Source organism: Grus americana, chromosome 11 (assembly GCF_028858705.1).
Source record: "Grus americana isolate bGruAme1 chromosome 11, bGruAme1.mat, whole genome shotgun sequence".
In the NCBI taxonomy this organism is placed as follows: domain Eukaryota; kingdom Metazoa; phylum Chordata; class Aves; order Gruiformes; family Gruidae; genus Grus; species Grus americana.
Genome location: NC_072862.1, coordinates 10,600,723 through 10,620,263, shown reverse-complemented (window position 1 = coordinate 10,620,263; position 19,541 = coordinate 10,600,723). Strand labels below are relative to the sequence as shown.

Genomic DNA, 19,541 nt, shown 5'->3' with positions numbered 1-19,541 from the left:
TTTAATTTTGTTTTTGAGGTGAAATGGAAAAGAGGAGAATTGCTTTTTTTTTTTTTTTGAGCCCAAGTGGGTTTTTAACATGGGAATTAAAGCCCAAATGAAAATATTCCCACATGGTTTGTTGTGCACAAGAAACTGAAAGCAAACACACTGGAGGAAACCTCAAAATGCAGGTCACAATACAGGCTGAAAAGGCAGTTTTATACTTCGTACAAAACATGGTGCTGTGATGTATGTATTTGGAATGACCTTGTGAGTTAGACGTGCTTTGCGTTTTTCTTGTGAATAAATAACTGTGCTTTATCCTTTTTTAATATAAAGTTTTAGACAAAGTCATAGATGTTATGCTCTTGTACTGATTAACACACTCATGGCAAGTTAAGGTTGCTGTAACTTCAGATTAAATGTGAAATGGATTGAATGGTCCATGTAGAACAGAAAAGTTTAAATGTACCTGATTTAAATATGAAAGGATATTCCATGTATTTTCAGAAACTTCACTGAGTCATTTTTAACACCAGAAGACCTTGATGAGACTGTGTGTACTCCAAATAATGCAAAGCTTTAGTCAGCATGCTAAAAACTAGCTGCAGGGAATGTAATGGGTTTAAAGCAATCTCAGTCAGGAATTACTGTGAGCACTTTTATAGTGCTGTCATTTAAAGACAGACTTTATAAATCAAGGCTTGACTTTGGGAGATGGCTTGTGCATGGGTATGTGGCTGCCTGGAGCACTCACCTGATGCAGATTACCATGTCTGCAATAATGTTTTTCCCCTGTCTCCAAAATTTGGGATAGGAAGGAGTGTAATCTTCTTCAACTCACTAATCTTCTGTAATGGAAAAACATAGAAGTGCTTATAAATAAAGCACACAACTTCAAACTGATGAAGTTCTGCCTAATACTAGTCTTTTGCCAGACTACTTTAACTGTGTATTTCCTGTAAATGAGATCCACTTGTTCAGTGAGCTGCTAAAGTCAAGAGTTGACTCATCCTGAAGATGAGTTGCATCAAATCAGTTATGCCTTCCCCATTACTAACAATCACCAGGGCATCCAAGTTCCTCAGTAGCTGCACAGAAATGGGGGTACTTGCTGTTTTCTGGTTTTTGGTTTTGTTTTTCCTTCAAGGGATTGGACAGTAAGTTTCTGTATTCCCTGCTTTGCCTGCGTGCCAGGATGGGAGGCAGTTGTTTCAAAGCACAGGGATCTGGGGACTTCCACATTGTTGCTCTGCACACAGTCATTTTCTGTCAAAACCATACTGGTTTTGTATTGTTCAGGGTTGCTCCAGGTAAATAGGCAATGCTTGTCCCATTAGGGGTAACTGGACTTTTAATCTATTTGGACATTCTCTAGAAATCTTTAAAAGTCATATCTCAGTTGCTGAACCATTAATTTCAGAAATGCCTTCTACCACTTTGGCATCCTCCAATTTTCTGTTGTGATAGATGTCAGAAAGGTGTGGGTAACTTTTGTTGCTAAATATCTACTTTGCTCTAACATACAAGTGCTTCAGTGTACTTTTTTCCAGGGTGTTGGGGTACTTTTAAAATATTAGGTGCCTTATTGCAGGTTTGGCAATTCACATATCAGAATTGTGAGTATAAAAACAAAAAATGCCTTGGCCTGGAAACTGAAAGAAAATGTCTTATTTCTAGACTGGGAAACACTTTTTTCTGTTTTATTCCTCAGCTAGACTATCGTTCCTATCTACTGTTTGCAACTAAAAGCCTGTACGATACATGCCTTTTTTTTAAGGTATATATTTGAGCCATTTCTTGGAACTTGCGGTGTTTTGATGTGAACTGCATGAAAAACGAACATTCTCCATGCTGTTTATAACTGAGATAAACACAGTGATACTTTATCAGGCATATAAACATTTTTGGTGCTTAATTTCTGGTTTTAGCTGCCTTGGTTATATAACCATTTAGAAATGTGGTAAGATTTATGTGATGGGCTAAAACAGAAGATCATTAAAGCAGAAGGCTTACTTCTACAATTGTGAAGCTGGGTGCTCTGAAATAGTAGTAGCATCATGTTTTCCAGGAGACCTTTTTTATGGATGACTATCTCATCGGTAAGGCTCTCTTAGGCGGCTTGAACAAGGTCAGCAGCATGTTTATCCATTTCAGTCTTCTGATTTCTTAACTTGCAAGAATAAAGCTTGCTTCATTTTAATTTCTCAGGCTGCACCACACAGAATAATCATGTGTAACTCTAAAATACCTTGCTGCTGTTTTAAGATTTTTGTTTAAATGTAGCAAAGGGAGTTGGAAACAGAAGTAGCAAATTTTAAATTACTGTGTACGATCTAAAGGGTAATATTTTGGGTTTGGTTGTTATCATGTCAGATATGTGAACTCCTTTGATATTGCCACATGGAAAGCTTTCTTATTTTTAATTAGTCCTCTACCATGATGGAAAGCTTTTTGTTGTTTTTATTTTTCACACAGACTCATCTCTTTCTACAAGGTCCAGAGCACACTGGTGTCTGATGGATACTGGGCTCTACTGCTATCAATAGAGACATGGAAGCCAAAAGTGCAGGAGCCCTAGTTGTGGCTTACTTAGATGATTTCTGTGAAATGAGGTAATCTTGTCCCTTGGCTTCTCCAGCTGTATAGGAGAGTGCTGTATTTTACCTACAGAGTGCTTTCACGATAAGGCCTCTGTAAATTGTAGTATTTCAAATTATGAAAAATTACAGTCTAGGAATTATGTAGAATTATTGGAGTGTATGCACAAATGTGTATTTAGACACTCTAGAAGCATTTTATTCCGTTATTTTTGCCAGTGTTTTATTCTATGAAACAAAGTAGCCTCATGACTTTACTATTATTATTCTCCAGCACCTGGCTTCTGTGAGGTGGGAGGGTATGGCCCTTTAACCACTTGTGAGCACGTAAAGTGGAAGGCTAAGCTAAGCACTTTGCATAAGTCATACGTAAAGGTATTAAGTAGAAGTTGTGTCTCTATGTAATTCAACAACTGCAACTGTGTAAAGCAAATACAACAATAAACAGCCATCTAGTGCTGCATGCCCCGCCATGTGTGGGGTGGCTGCGGCAAAGCAAGGCCTGTCAGTAAACTTGGGGCGGTTTCCATGCTAGATACTACATGCTGCAGAAGGAGTTAAGCAAAACAAAACAAAAAACCAAACCCTGAACAAAGCCTACCTAGAAATAATAATAAAGTAGGAATGCATTGTATCATAAGTTAAAGTGCTTTATGTTTGTCTTCAAAATCTCATTGAAGCAGTATTGTCTGCATTGTAATGCTTTCATTATATCTACATAAAGATATAAATCTAAAAGAGACTGTGATTATTTATTTTGTTATTCTAGGTCTTTCATCATGAAAGTTCTTGTTTGCCCCTAGGGAAATGTAATTTTAAATACTTTGCCAAATCTTCCTGTAGTGGAAAAAAAAAATTAATTTGTGGCTGTATCATTTTAATGGCTGTTCTGCTGTAATGCATTGTCTAAATTGTTTTACTCTATATCTGATGATAAAGCCTTTTAAATAAACACTTTTATTAATCTATATGAATTTACTAAAAATATTTGACAAATGCATTCAGATTATATAAAACAAATGTACATATGGAAATAGTTGTCAACCACTCGTCATAATTTTAAAGGGCTTATTATATTGCCTGTACTTATGCATCTTGGGAGAAAAGATGTCTGTGCATTTAGATCTGGATTTCCTGCAAAGAAAAACATCATAAAAGGTGGCATTTATAATTGATTAAGCAGTCTGTTCTGAACTCATGACTGAAATGTAGCATGAAGTAGGAGTGCGTGACACTGACATTAGTGTTATCACAAGCCATTGTCACTGGAACTGTTGCATTTCTGTCTTGATATGTTGGAAGGAAAACAAGCTGGAGAAGTCTGATTTAGATAATACTACTACTGGAAAGGACGTAATCATTCTGAGGGAACGGTTATCAAAGGTTTCTAAAGGCAAGGATAGTGAGCACTGTCATACATCATCCAGTTCCTTTCAAGCTCTGCCTGTGATCTCAGTTTTACTACTCTGTTAAAGTAGTGGGCCTTGAGAAATATTGCTCATGTCCCCATCAGAGATGGGCGTTTTCAAGTTGAATAAAGGGTATAAGCAAAGCTTTGGGTAAGCCAGGTGAATTCACCTTTCTGCCCCTAAGTTACCTGTTGCTGTGTATGTGCAACAGTACAGAGAGGCAGTGCTGGGTTTTAGGGCCTTACAGGCTTATCAGTGTCTCATAGGCTGCTTTGCCTGACAAAATGATCTGTGCAGCTTCCCCACCTGAGCAGGCTTTGGGACCATGTGCAGAGCTGTGCCTGAACCTATAATCCTTGCTGGACTGAGCTGGTTTGGCACAGCCGTACTGAGTGACTTTGTATCTTCATAGTTCATCTGTAACGCAGAATAATTCTGCCTGTGAAAAACCGGGTTGATTTTATTTTAATTTCCTTTTAACTTTAAATGAAATTTGAAGCCATTTCCAGAACTGAAAATCCATTCTTTTCTTTTGCCACCTAAATTCATTATTTCTAAATATTTCTCAACTGAAAAATCTTACATTTGATTTTACATATATGGGCATGCAAGTGGTTATGTCTTTGAATATTCTGCATTGGTATTTGACAGAGATTTGAGGGGGCGTTGTTTGTTTAAGTCCCAGTTGTTCTAACTCTTGTCTCAGTTGTCCCAGTCATTGTAAGCTGTGTCTCAGTTATTCTCTTTGAGAATTAAGAATGAAGTCAGGAGGTGGTACTGCTGTGGGTACTCCTGCATCTGGAGAGTTTCGTGTAGCATGTAAAGTAAAAGAGAAAGCCCAGTATTTTAAGACCTGCGATCTGAGTTTTGGGCTGGCGCAATGATGTTCTTTTGAACTAAAAATTTACATTTGATTTGAGTCAGTTCTCATTAGTGAATTGAAGGCTGAAACAGCTGATTTCCCTGCATATGACTTAAACTGTTTTTCAGGTTTCAGTGTCGCTTTTCATTCTGTCATAAAAGTGAAAATTGTTCAGGTGGTGCAAATGGATGCAGGTTCTGTTTCCCACTTGCTGGATCGAGGTATGAATCTGTCGTCTGCTTTGACATGGTGAGATCTTTAGCTCAGGAAACAAAGTGCAATTTCTAAACCAAAAAGTTCTGAGCTCTCAGCAACGCAAGTGAGAGGAAACTTGAAGTTGTTTCCCAAGTGCAGAAAATCACGTTGAGCTGTGCCAGCAAAGACCTATGTATAAACTCTGTTTAAGCTTCCTAAGTTCATCTCGACTACATTGTTTTGGAAGTGCCTGCTTTAGCAACTCAGCTGTCAAAGAGGGAATGACAAGCCGCTGGAAGTGGTCACCTTTCCAGCTGGCATAGTGCTCCCAGAAGAGGCTATGCATCTGTCCCTTGAGAGACAGACTTACAGAATGTTTGAAGCTTTGGCAAGCTCAAATGCAAAGAATGTAGCCTTAAATGTAGTGCAGGATTACTGATCTGAATAAATAACTGTAAAAGTTATTCTGCATGTACTACTCTGGGTGGATTTTCATTAATGGGTCTCGTACCATCAATGGGAGGTAATGCAGCCTTGTAAGTAAAGACGAGTGAATAGGATTTCACTCTGAAGTATACAGAAGGTGCTATCCAAAATTGCACAGAGGATATGAGAGAGCATGTCTTTGCTGCTTCTTCCAATAACAACAGAAATACTAACTAACAATGCATTCACCTTACATAAAACACAGAATTTTCATGTCCAATGTGAATTTTTTTCCTCCTCTTGTGTTTCTGAAGGTCTTCAGGCCTCAGCCTCTTGGCTGCTATTTTGAAAAAAAAAGTAATGGTGATCTCTCAACTATGGGGACGGTATGCATTTCTCACAAAGGCTTTATTTGCTTATGGGAGCTCAATGCTGCGCTACTATGCAGATTTGCATAGAGTGCAAGGACTTTGATCTTGACAAAACGCATATTTTGCAGAACAATATTATCTTGGGAGCGATTAAAACTTGCATAAACAAAGGTGATGTTTGTACTGGCAAACTTTTCTTGCTGCTTCTCATTCTCTCCCCACCCCTTGCTTTCCCCTCGCCCATCCACTGCTTACATCATTGCTGCAGCTAGAAAGATCTTTATTGCTTTCAGATGCTGTCACCTGCATAACAAAGCAGTGATTGAGTTATATCATTTCTGAGTCTTCAGAAGTGTTAACAGATGTGCCTGTTCTTCAAAGCCAAAAAAGGTGCTGTATGAGGAGAAAGCTAAACTAGCTGTAGAAGCTGCAGAAGCTGAGAGAGACCAAATGTAGATGGTAGGATAAAAGCCTGAATTTCTTTTTATCTTAAAGCTGCTTAAAATTGAAAACTGTTTTTTATGTTCCAAAGCTATTTGAACTAGGTGGGTAGATTTGAAAGGAAACTTGGTCTACATGATATATGCTGATATAGCTGTAGTATTGGAAATACGTAATTGGGGGGTGTGTCACACTTGTATGTAACTCTCTGATACATTCATGCTTAGTGTTTGCTCAAGGGCAGAGTTGCGCTGAAAATCTCACGTAGGAAAAGTGTGATTTTAGAAGTCACTTCAAATTTATATCAAGGTATTTGTGAGCTTTAGGTTGTACATTAAGAAAAACTTCTTCCCCAGGATGGGGGTGCAGCAGTGGAGCAGGTCAGCCAGAGAGATGTGGAATCTTCACCCAGGGAGGTTCCCAGGTCAGCCCTAATCTAGCATTGCAAATAGCTCCCCTTTAAGGGGTAGGTTGGACTGGATGTCTTTCAGAGAGATCCCTTCCAACTGCTCTTCCAATGAGTCTGAAAAGATGCTAGCAACACATTTCTTCAGGATAATCTTATGAGAATAAGCTTGCCTTGGAGTATCTGTTTTACTGACTACTGAAATAGTTAAAATGTTAATTCAATCACGTGTAAAATTGTGGGGCAAGTATGTTTTCACTCCATCAAGATGAAAGATCAAATGGCTTTTCACTGGAACTGGCTGTACTGTAACCTGCAAATGATAGACCTTCAGGAGTCCTGAAATCAACTTCCACAGGTTTCTGACAGGGGTTGGCAGAGTTTAGGGTAGTTGCAGGGGTGGTTCTCAGTCAGGAAAACAGAGCAGCAGTGCTGTTTGAACACAGATAACATGAAACATATTGAAGATAAGACTGACATGCAGATCTTGACAGGTAATATGTTCACCAGTACAGACGTCTGCACGTAATTCACCAATTAAAAACAGTGGAAAGAAAAATTGGACGTATTGTGACATAAACCACAGGATGGTGTTGACGTAATGTTCGCCTTTTCTTTGCATTAGCCTTGGTTTAAAATATTTGGAAAATGCTGTTGGTTGTTATGAGTAGGCTGAAGAGCCTTCTGTGGGCTTTCCAGCATATCACAATATTAATTTAAGCTTGAGGTCAGAATTAATAAATTTTCTCTCCCCGCCTTTTTTTTAACCATCCCACAACAGATACATTACATTAAGTGTTACAGCTCTGCCTGCAAGTAAATAAAGTCCTGTCAATCAGAGCTGTCAGTCAAAGTCCAAAATGTCTGCCCTACTGGTTCTACGTGAAAAAAGAGATCCCAGCAGGAGGCTGAAGAATGAAAAATAAAACGGGAAGGCTTTCTACGTGACAGCATGGGAAGAAGTAGTATTTTTGCCACATTTTTGTGGTATTTCTGTGGTGCCCATTCATGGGCACTACAGAAGTGATTTCCATATGTAAGGGAAGGGCACTAAGTCCTAGTCTGTATCCTTAGCGGTCTTTATGAAGCTGTTTTCACCCTTACTGGGTAAGATGGAATAGGGGAGACTTGCATGTACAAATCCCAACCAAAGCCCTTTGATACTAAAGTTGTAGAGAACTGTGTTGTTTTGATTGCTATATGTATTAAGACAAGGTTTTGCTCTAATACTGTCATTTTAGCTGTGGTAATTAAACTTGTTTTTCCAAGGAAATCTTGAAGACAATTTCCTCAGTTCCAAAGCTTATTCTCAACAATAACTTCCCTGCAGTTGAGGTGGGAATGAAATCTAATTCACAGCTTAATATTGAGAATTTAAATGATAGACCGATATAATGAAGTACATTGATCTCTGAATTTACAGATACACAGCTTGAATGTGTTTCTGTGCAAGGTACTTCTAGAAACATATGTAAGTGCATTTATAGTATGTACTATAGTGCATAATAAAGAATTGAACTCTAGTTACAGGTAAGATATGCTGGTTGCAAAGAATAAAGATACTTTTTATCTCTAGTTTCACCACGCTGCTTAAACCAAGGAGCCTTTCTTCTAAGAAAATTTTCCTTATTAGAAAATCCAGAGCTTTCACAATAGAGTTTGATCCTTACTGTAAAGTGAAAGGAGGAGGAAAGCTTTCACACTGAAATGCTAATAATGTTCTCTTTGTTAGTGCCTTTGTATTGCATATTAAGCGGATCTTTGCCTATCAGTTCGGCAGCTTTGTAGGCATCTACCTTCCCATAATGCAGTCATCTTTGGACTGTACTTTTTTTCAGCTGGGGAAGAATGCTGTTTATCCTTTATAAAGCATCTGCCCCAAATGTGGGTGGACCACTCTGTTAAAAAGCATGTATGTGTTGTAGGTGCACTGTTAATATATTGTTTTTATACTGCTAAATGGTGCAAACCAGAAGAGGCAGTGTGACGCTGGGTTTATTGTATGAGCAATAACTACTCTTTAAACACCTAATGATTACATGATTGGGTTTTTACATTGTGATTTGATAACTGGAATGCTTGTGTTGCATTCCAGTCTCTTCAACCTCTCCAGGAAGAAAAAAAGGAATTAAAATCCAATTTGCTAGGAAAGATCTGTACCTTTTAAGCAGAAAAAAAAAATTGTAAGTCTTTCCTAGCAAATTATGCTGGAAAGAGTGCATTTTTATAATCCTTATAGTCCTTTTCAAAGCATGATGACAAGGGTAATAGTCCTGTATTCACATTATTCCTGTGTTCAAATTATTTGCAAGTTGCTGAATGCTAGGCCTTCTAGACTTTTTTCCCCCCAAATCTGCTTATTTTTATTTATACTTTCTAAGTCCATTCTGTGGTTAGATGTCACTGCAGTGAGCTTCTGGGCACTCTGCCAAGGCTTCAGTATTGTCAGGATGCTCGATAAAGTACAAAGAAAAATGCTTGTCTGTTTCCTTCTAAAATTTTACAAGTAGTGTATAGCCTCAGAAGTGAGACCACCCTTGTTAAAGAGTAGGACGAGATGAAAACAGAGCTGACTCTCACTTTCTCTGATTATCTGTACAGCTAGTTAGAATGTAGAGTTCTCTTTGACATGCAAGAACTGCAGATGTCCGCAAATTAATAAGACAGTCTGAGCTAGAGACGTAGGCTTTTGGCAGCCAAAGGTGTCTGTTTAAAACTGTAAAATTGTATAATGGTGTAACTGGTGAAATAGTGAAGATAAGCCTTTTCTGAAGTATTAAAACCGAACAAAAATGGTTTGAAATTTTAGAAGCTCACCATTATCATTGCCTCTCTTACAATTGATCCTGTAGTTATGATGACATTTGGCAGAGCTTTGTTCCTATGCACTACAGTGTATGGTTTCCACAAATGTTCTCATCCTTTTTTAAAAAAATCACTTTGTATATTTTTTTTAAAGGTGTTTTTATATTGCAACTTGACATTCATCTAATTCAAATGTAGCAAAGATAGAGGAGCATATGGGGGAGGGAACTAAACATTATTTTTTGTCCTAGAGTATACTATGGTCAAGCTGATTGTTCATTTCCCAGATTAGTTTCTGTGTAAAAGTGATTTCTCTGTATTGAAAAAAAAACAAACTCAAAATGTAGCTACTTGCTTGTAAATCTGACGAGGTGGAGTCAGTGCCATGTGCCTCCTTGTACTGTTTTTTCTTTGTATGTTTTGCTATATACATTGCACTGCAAAGAACAAAGCAATGTAGCTGCAGTATTTTTCCATTGCATTTTAGAGAAGATGTTTGTAAATGAATCTGAATGGAGATTGTTATGCTTTAATAAGAATTGAAAGGGGATCTGTGCACATGCTTTGGAGTACTCACTAGACAAGATTACGTTCTATTGTAAGTTACAGACTTTTTACGTGAGAGTTTGAGAACAACCGTGCTGTGCTTGCTCAGAGAATGGACAGGGTTTAAGCCTCTGACACCACAATGTCATAAAAACAAAAGTGACTTTGTTTTTCCTGTAGGAAAAATAAAATATAGAAGAAAGGAATTTAAATTTGATTTGTTTGACGTTCTCATGTAATTGCTTGTTTTTACTAATTTCCTCTCTCCTTTTCTTCTAAGTTTGTGCTGAAGCTTTCAATCCAGATGAAGAGGAAGAAGATACAGAACAAAGGGTAAGAATGAGTGAATTGCATCATGCATGGTTCTCTCTGCAGCTTGACAGGCAGATGTCTGTACGTCACCTTAGCACTTGTGCATTTTGTTCTGAGAGGCTGTGTGGTATGCTGACATTGACAAAGTGACATTGCTCTGAAATTTAGGGCCACACTGTCTCATGCACTTTTTTAGTCACTGTAGCATTAATATAATTTTACTTCAAAGGACTTGAGAGCTGTGCTTAAGTCTGCCATCTTTAAAATTTGGGATATTTTCCTTTCTTAATTATCTTAAAGGCTTGTGAGGCAATTCCTAGAGCATCCATGCTGTTGTGAAGAATTAGTTAAGCTTTACCACAGCTGTTTCTTTTTGGGTGCTTAAAATTCCTCACATGCTTTTTACTGCCTTTCCTGTCAAAGCAGTCCTGCCAGGGTAGGAGAAATACTTTGTTGAAATATTTTGAGACTGTGGCCACCTGTTCTATTGTTTTTGAAAGTTGGGAATTTCTAGGAATTGCAAGTCCAGATACTGTAATTGTATTTCTTTAGAGATGCTTTTATGTGAGCAAATCCCATAGCCTGGCTGGTGAGGGTCAATGTTTTCTCTCTGGACTTCTGATGTTCCATTTCCAGATTCCATCTCAAGGATGCTTACATTTCTGCAATGAAAATCTAAGTCTAATTTAATTTCTCTTTCAAAAAGAAGATACTTCATAAATAAGATGCTGTAAAAAGAAAAAAGACTATGAGTGTGTCTGATGATCCAAATGTTTGTAAACCTGGATATGTTTATTCCATCAAAAGTCTTAATTTTCCTGACTGCTGATTCAATATTCAATTTTCATTTAAAACAAGGATCTGAGATCTGCTCAACTTTGGACAATGAATTTTTAGAAATGCCTATTAATGTAACTTTTTTGGAATCCTTGTTATTCCAGAAATACAGTTAATGTGGTAAATCTGAGGTAATTAATATTTTTGTATATGTTTTCACAATTAGCCGCTAACAAGCACATATATAAACATTTTTATGACACAGCGTTAGTTCCTTTAACCTGATGAGATGCTTATAATTTGAAAGAAATAACAAAAAAATCTCTCAAACAGCAAAACTTTTATTTAAGTAACTTGAAAAAAGAAAAAATAACAACTAAACCACTTCTTAGATAACTTCTGTTGTTAGATGGGCTGAGATACATACGTATCATATAAATCTTATAAACTGCCTGTATGCTAACAATAAGAGTTTAGAAAGAAAACTGATGACTTTTTCCTCTGTTCCAAATGCTCAAGCCTTGACTGTATTTGTGGCTGGGTTAGAAGGGAAGGGCAAAGAAAAGGCATCCTCTACTTGTCTGTCTTGACTCTTATTTTGCATTGTGTTAATTGTCAGCATAATACATTTCTTATGACTCTCTCTTTCATTCTGTCTTGCATTCTTTGTATATATATAAATACTGTTTGTGCAAACAACAACAAAGAACTGTATACTTTGACACTCTTAGATTGTGTTCTGTTTTTTTTACTCTGAAGTGAAGGTTCAGTCTGTTTCTATTTCTCTGTTGTCATGACAGTTTTGGTTTACTTTGTTTTAAAGGTAGTTCATCCAAAAACTGATGAACAGCGATGCAGACTGCAGGAAGCATGTAAAGATATCCTGCTCTTCAAAAACCTAGATCAGGTAATATCATTTTAAGGAAATCTTAACTGGAATTGATGGTTTGTAGATACAGGTAGTAGCTTGATCTAACAGTCCTGACACTTGTTTGCATTGTGATAGTTTGTGAAATATTAATTATATGCAGGCTGGATTGGGACATGTGTTTGGAGATCAACAGTCAATGAACAATATGAACAAACATATCAAATTGTCAGTTAGATCCCTCTCCCTGCAAATTCAATTGTTTTTCTGTTAGAGAAAAGTTTTGGAGTTGTTTTTTGTTTGTTTGTTTTGGGGTGTTCTTTGTTTGTTTGTGGTTGTAATTCTGTTGCTTATGTTGTTGGGTACCATTACACGTGATTTCCTTTTCCCTAGGAAACAGTTACTAATTTTTTTGGCAATTAAAAAAAGAAATTACTTACACAATTGTGTTATTGAACACCATCCACATTTGCATGACTTCAAATTGCTGTGCCTTTTTCTTAAATGCCAATATGTCAGTAAATTTTCTGTAAATGAATGTAAAGTAATGTTTTTAGGTTGTTCCTATTCTTACTTATTTTTATTGCTGAAATTGGTTATTAATTACTCATTGCATTGAGTTTTAATGATGAGTGTCTCCATTGCTTGCACTTAGTAATCTTAATTGGTATGATTTTTTTTAATGAGGATCATAGGATAGTTCAGGAACAGACCTTTGGAGATCCTATAATCCAGCCTCTGAGAGGCCATAGAATAAATGTGTCTCATCCCTGGTCTGGTGTTCCCATGAAAACGGAAAGGATGGATGTGACAGCTTATGGTTTCAGAAAAGCTGCTCAGCTTTCATTGAAAGCCAGGAACTTCTCCCAGTTCTTGGTTGCTGTACAAACCCTGCAAGTCATTGAACTGCATTCTCAAAATAATTGTTGAAAGCTTTTGATTGCAGCAGACTTGAGGAATTGATGTGCTGTCAAAAAGATTCCTTGAATGTTGTCCTTTCCGAGACTGGCCTTTCACTGTTCTGGGATTCCTGTTGTCATTAAGCCTATTTACTTCAGATGTTTTAAAGGTTCCTTTTGCAAGTAACCCGATTACATACAGTAAAAAATGAAACATTTAAGAACATTCAGCAGCTCAAGGGGTATGTACAAAATGTGATCACCATTTGAATTGAGTAGGCCAATTTTTTAGCTTCCAGCAAAATCACCCAGAAGCAAAAATTAATAACCCATTTATATTCAAAGATGACTTTTTGAAAAACAAATTTGAGCTGAGAAAGTGGGCTTGGGAAAAGCTTTCTAAGTAGCTGAGGAGAGAAATAATAGAAAATATCTTAACTGCAACTGTTAAAGACTCAGGCTTAAAGATAGCACTCTTAACTCCCTCTGTATAATGTGACTGGTTTGGAAGCCTGGCTGTAGAATACCCACTGAAAGGCAGAATACATGGCTGCTCAGTGTTTATTGTTCTTTAATAATTGTGAGGAACACTTTCAAATTAAGGCTCAGAATAGGTTCTTTTGCTTCTTCACCTCTAAAGAGTGTCATGTAAAACTGCTAAATACAAGCAAACAAACCCAACAACAAAACTGCATAAGGATTAAATATGATTGTATGACTGAAATGTCCTGGCCAAATTCATCCCTTTTCTACTGGTTGCATTTAGGTGAACTGTGCTGAATTTTGGCCCAGTGACTCAACAGCCCTTTTGAATGTCTTCGCTTGTGTGAATAGTTGCTGTAATACTTGCATCAAACACAAGGGAGTCAGTGTCCTGTGGATCACTTCTAGCAAGGTTCACGTTGAACTTTGGACTAAAATCAATTCAGCTTGTCACAGAGTTTAACCCTGAGGTTTTGAGCATCTCTGATGATAAACTTGATTTATGTTTCAATATAAAGTGCTGAGGGAGTAGATAACTTCTCTCCTGTTAAAAGCTCTGTGTGATGTATAGTGCGTAGGCTCCATGGTGTCTTATAAATGCGTTTGTAGACTCCTGGTTACAACTGAATTTTGTACTGGGTGAGAGCAATGACTGTTACCCTTACCAGGCAAGGCCCCTGAGCATACTCAGTACCCATATTTAATCCAAGAGAGTTTTTTACAGTTCAGGAATCTGACAAAGCTTGTCCTTTTGTTGATAGAAGAGCTCAGGGTTTTCGTTACTTAAGATGTAAGTCTTTGCCTGTTTATCCTCCAAATAAAGCATTGTTGAGTTACAGTATTTTTAAAAAGCTTTTTAAAATGTGTTGCTTGTTTTCTGACAACTGTTACTTAAATGCATGCTGTGAAACATGTGGTTAAAATAAATGGCTTTCGTGCAATGATTGTTTGATTAGTTTAAATACCAGGAGAGTTTTTAAAGACAAGAAAATAGGATTCTAGTGGAAAGATAGGCAATATTTTCAATACAGTGGTGCCTACAGATGCTGCAATGATTATCCTCAACTTAAGGAGCGCAGTAAATATTTCAAGTGTATCTAGCAGCATAAAGACTAGTTTGTGTGTTCATGCGGTATATTTTTAGAAACTCAGCTGTGATCTACATCTTCAACTTTGAACATCTGGCCATTGAAAATGCAATGAAAGTCCATTGTTAATGGACTTCGGAATAACAAAGATGGCAAAGCAGCTCAGCATTGAGGCAAGGTATTTATATGGCATCATCTCTTTTGGCTTTCACAGCTTCCCTGGCTGTGCTGCCTACAAAAATGTTTAGTCGTGGCTCATCAGAGAAACCTAGCTTGAACCTGCTGTGCAGACCAGCATTATCCCATTTTCTGTATGTGCTTCCCATTGGTACCTATCTGATCTTGTCTTGTGCCGGAATTGCAGGTTCTCTAAGACCCAGACTATCTAGGGAAATAACTCTGTACAGTCCTGATCATGCCTGGGGCTCTTAGATGATGACAGTGCAAATAAGTTACTAATAAATTGTGGTGCAGTTACTAGACATACATATGTATCATGAAATATATGTACTGTTGACATAAATCAATGTGTATCCATTGCAGTGAAGCTGTGTCAGATTATACCAAGTGAGAGCTTGCTGTACATGTGTGCTTTGGAACTGAAATGGTATGCATGTTAAGCTATTTGGACATAAATTTGAGATAATAGCTCTTCTGTAATGGAAGTACCTATGTTTCTCTGCATTATTGAACTTATATTAATAAGCTGGAAACAAGTGAGGTACTTATTAAATATGGATTTCCATTAGTATCAGTATTACTTGTATTTGCATACTGTAAAAATAATGCGATGCGTGTTGCACTTCTATATCCAGATCAAGTCAAATGGACTCATCCTTGTACAGCAATAATGCTAAGGTGTATTTTCTGAGAGATTTTTGATTTTTTTTTTCTACTCCTGTTTGTTTTCTAGGAGCAGCTGTCTCAGGTCCTTGATGCTATGTTTGAGAGGAAGGTGAAACCTCAGGAACATGTGATTGACCAAGGTGATGATGGAGACAACTTCTATGTTGTTGAGCGGTAAGCAGCTGTGCCTTTGAAATGTAGAGTATGTTTCTTTTCAGTTTCTTAGAAATGGCAGGGAATGCTTACTGCAGGAGAGTTTCTGAAGGAAATTTACTTTTTGCAGTCATTGCCTCTTCCTTTGATCTTTCCATTTTTCCCCTTTAGGCCCCCATTGACTTTTGGATCATTTGTTCAGGGACAATCATATTTGACACAGGCAGACATTTCAAACCTGCTGGGTTTTAACACATTCTGCGTGACTGCGTAAAAACTCAAATACCACTTTCTCTGAGGGAAGGGCCGCAGCATGAGCTTGCCTATGATTTGTTCAGCTTAGCTTTTGTGCCCATCAGCATGTGCATAGCTTAAACCTAGCTATATTATATGCTGTCTCTAGACCAGGATGTGTGTTTTCTGAAGAAAGGAGGGGGAGAAGCAGCAGAAGAAACCATATGGTAAGGGAGGGGGTAGGAGGTTATTTTGGGGAAGGAAATACAGGAAATGAAAATCCATGGTAGTGGCTACCATGGAACAACTCGGACTTTGTCCAATTAGTTTTGATCCCTGACTTTAGAGAGACTTGTGGCTACTTTGCTTCTGTTGGTCATGTGATTTGTATTTGCAGAGTTCAAGGTGCCATTTTGCAATTTCTCATATCAAGCAAATTCACATGATAATTTTGTAGATCATGTATGTGTGCAGCAGGCATACAATAGATATGTGTGTGCATGCACATTTTGAGTATCTTTTACCCTTTTGCAAGAAGTTCTGGCTAATGTTACTTCTAATTGCTGTATTTGAAGAAGAATTAAGAACACAGATTTATTTTTTCCTGTAAAACTGTAATATTAAACAGAATATTACGATGAATTATAAATGTCTGTTGGAACACGATCTTAGCAAACTACTTTTTTGACGCACTGTTATCTTCCTTATCACTGAAATAATGGCACCATTAATATTGTATTAAATGCTTTCAAGGCAGTTTTTCAAGAAAATGTGAATTTGAATTGTCATTTATGCTGTGTTCAGGGAAAAGAATTTCTAGGTTAGAAATTATTCATTTTAAATGATCCTTGTTCATTTTAAGGACATTCCCCTCTCTGATTAGTGGAATTACAGAACATAAGGTTACCTCAATTATATTCTGACCATATGCCTGATCCCCTGTGCTTTGCCATACCATCCCATTAGCCTAAACCAGTGCTCCATTTCTACACTCAGTTATCTCCCTCGACCGCTCTGCCTCAGACCAATCTCATGTCTTTGGCTAGATAGGACAAGTTCCTCCTCTTGCTGTGTTCACTGGGGAGATCAGGCTGTCCCATAAAAGAGTAAGGTACTGCAGATCAGAACTTGTGGGAGCCAGAGCCACCAGCTCTGCAAAGACGAGATGTATGTACAGCAGTGGTTCCTAATCTTGAAGAAACTCTCAAAAACGTTAGATACTATCAGCCTATTATAATTTGTTTCTGTGTAAGGCTCTTAACCTGTTGGTTACTAAAAAGCTTTTCCTGCTATGAGTTTTAACCTAAAATAAAGTCGTGAAATGGAACCTTATATTTTGATATTCAGGTAAATGTTTTTATGGTCTCTGTTCTACAGATGTAATGCTATTCCATGATGTTTTTTTTCTGTCAAGAGATAGCTGGGTTGGAAGACTTCAGGTTTATAAGTTTTTGTTTTGTTTTACTCTCGGGGTATAATATGCCAGTAACATAAATATGTTGCCAAAAGTATGTGGCAGAAGGGCTATACAGCGAGGGAAGTTAAATTCAGTGTTGTCTACCAATAGAGCATACCAGCCTTTGCTGTAAACACCAACTCTGCTGCAACTCTTATGTTGGCTATTCAGTTATTAGAAAGAAATCTACAGTTTTCTGTCCCACTCTGCCTTTCCAGTCCTCCTCCACCTCCCACCTCCTCATTTTTTCACGCAAAAGAATAGCAGGATATTGGTGCTTATGGAAAGCGACAGTATTTCCACTTGCCTGCAAGTGCAAATTCAGAGGACTCTGGCTCTTTCAAAGCATCAGTAGGCATGTCTAGTTACTCTAAGATAACCCATTAATGCCTAAATATCCCTGAGGATTAGTTTCTTCCTGTCTGAATGAACAGTGACTTTGGGTTGCCAGTGTAAGTCTTTAGCTTCTTGTCTAGCAAAATAGGCTTTTTGGCACAGGTCTTTTTTTCCCCAGAGTCTTCTGGTTGTAATACTTCCTTATCAGATCACTTTTGTCTGAGAGTCTTTTACCGTGCACAGAGGGACAGCAGGCAGGACAGATGCAACCTGAGGATGCAGCAGCTACGTAGTGCTTACTGCATGGCAGGGAGTGCTCGGGCAAATGTGTTCACTGCTAAACATTAGTATGCTCATCGCTGCTGAGGAGGCACCTGATGGGTCTCTGCTGATTGAGCAGTCATCAGTCAGGAGGGGCAGCATTGGCCTCTGCCTCTTGGAACAGGCTGATCCACAATCTTGCTGAGTTGCTGCCTTTTACTTTTTGGTTTCCTTGGGGTTTTATATTTTTTAATGTCAGTATTTTTCTTTTGAGTCCTTGAGCTCCTAATGATTACCATCTCAACAATTACACTTCAGTCTGTGTTTTTATTCTTATCTTGCAGGGCTTTAGCTCACAGACTGTCTCACAGCTCGGCAACGGTTTTCTCAATAAATCTGAGCCAAGGTCACCCAGTGGTGCCTTACCAATTTAGTCCTTGGGCCATGGACAGCTGAATGCTGAACTGAAGGTTATGTGGCTATAGTGATTTGGAAATAAGTGGCACTAGTGACTTTCAGACTGAGGGATGGGAAGAAGTTGTTGCATTTTGCTTAAGGTGCTCACAAATGGCTCTTCCAGATCAAACTTTTCTCTGGATCTGAAAGGCTTTAATACAGTAGACCCTCAAGTCATTGTGCAAAGCTTCCTGACTTTGATGTATTTTAATTGTTTGATGCATGTAATGTCCACTTTGTGGAATCTCCTATAAATGAAGTTGGCATAAAGCTGTCCTGTAGTACTTGTTAAAAATTTATTTATTTTTATTTTTAAGATGCAGTAGTGTTCAAAGATAACTCTAACAAACCCAGGGCTGTCCATCAGCAATCCTGAAAGACCATCTGCTGCTAATACTAGGCAGGTCTCACCAATGAGCCTGTTCCCATACTTGTTTACTATGCCATTTCTGTTGATTTTCTTTTTTTTTTTTTCTTCCCCTCCCCTAATGTGCCTAATGATGTTCTGGGAGATAATACCATTCCTTCTGACAAAGATCTAAACTCCTGGGGGAAATTATATGTGTGTTCAGCTGCTTAAAGCCAGGAAGGTGTTCCCTACCTGCTTTTCTCCAGGGCATGGTGTATTTTGTAAAGTCTCTTAGGCCAGTGTCTAGTCCCTGAATGATCTGTGGTGCCATAGCCAAGAAATAATCAAGCCTGGTCAAGCTATCTTTTTAAATTACTTTTTTAACGCCCCAAGCATAAGAGAATCCTGAGGCCATTAGAGACTCTTGTTCGATTTCTAAAGGGCTACCTTTCTGTGCACAGTCTGTTTCTTCTTGATCCAGATTTGTGTCTTGAGCTTTGACTTGCTGAACTTGTACCTGCATCTTCATCAGAGTAGTCTTTTGATTCTTAGTAAATTCTGGGATACTGTTTCCTTAACTTCATTGTAATGTAGGAAGCGTGCCTCTTAAAGAGCAGGGTGAGGAGGCCTTTCCAGCTTAAACAGGTTACAGCTCCCTATCAACAACGTGCAAGGAGGCTTCTGGTACTTGAACACTTTCCTCTTGATCTGTTCAGAGATCCTGGCTAGAAGTCAGCAGTTTAGAGAGCTTTCCTTTTCTCCAAGTGAGCTGTAACTGGAAGAAAAGGAATTAAAAACCTTTTAGCTCAGCCGCTTTAATTAGAAGCCGGTGTGACGAGTGAAATCTGTAATGTTCTGCAAAACTGCTGGAAGTTACTTGCCCGTGCTTCCTGAGCTTGTGCATCCTACAGTGTCACCTCAGCACACAGAGTTTTGTGAGAGTCAAATGGACTCTTGTCGAGATCAAACATTCCATGCTG

The 19,541-nt window shown here is 38.0% G+C and overlaps 1 protein-coding gene across 1 annotated transcript in view; it reads left to right on the top strand.

Annotated features, from left to right (window-relative positions):
* The window catches only part of PRKAR2A (protein kinase cAMP-dependent type II regulatory subunit alpha), a 65,891-nt gene that overhangs the window by 31,593 nt on the left and 14,757 nt on the right, over nt 1–19,541 (top strand). Inside the window, exons 3-5 of the mRNA XM_054837967.1 lie at nt 10,324–10,376; nt 11,956–12,039; nt 15,384–15,490. Of these exons, the coding sequence (XP_054693942.1) occupies nt 10,324–10,376; nt 11,956–12,039; nt 15,384–15,490 (244 nt within the window). The remainder of the gene's footprint in view (nt 1–10,323; nt 10,377–11,955; nt 12,040–15,383; nt 15,491–19,541) is intronic.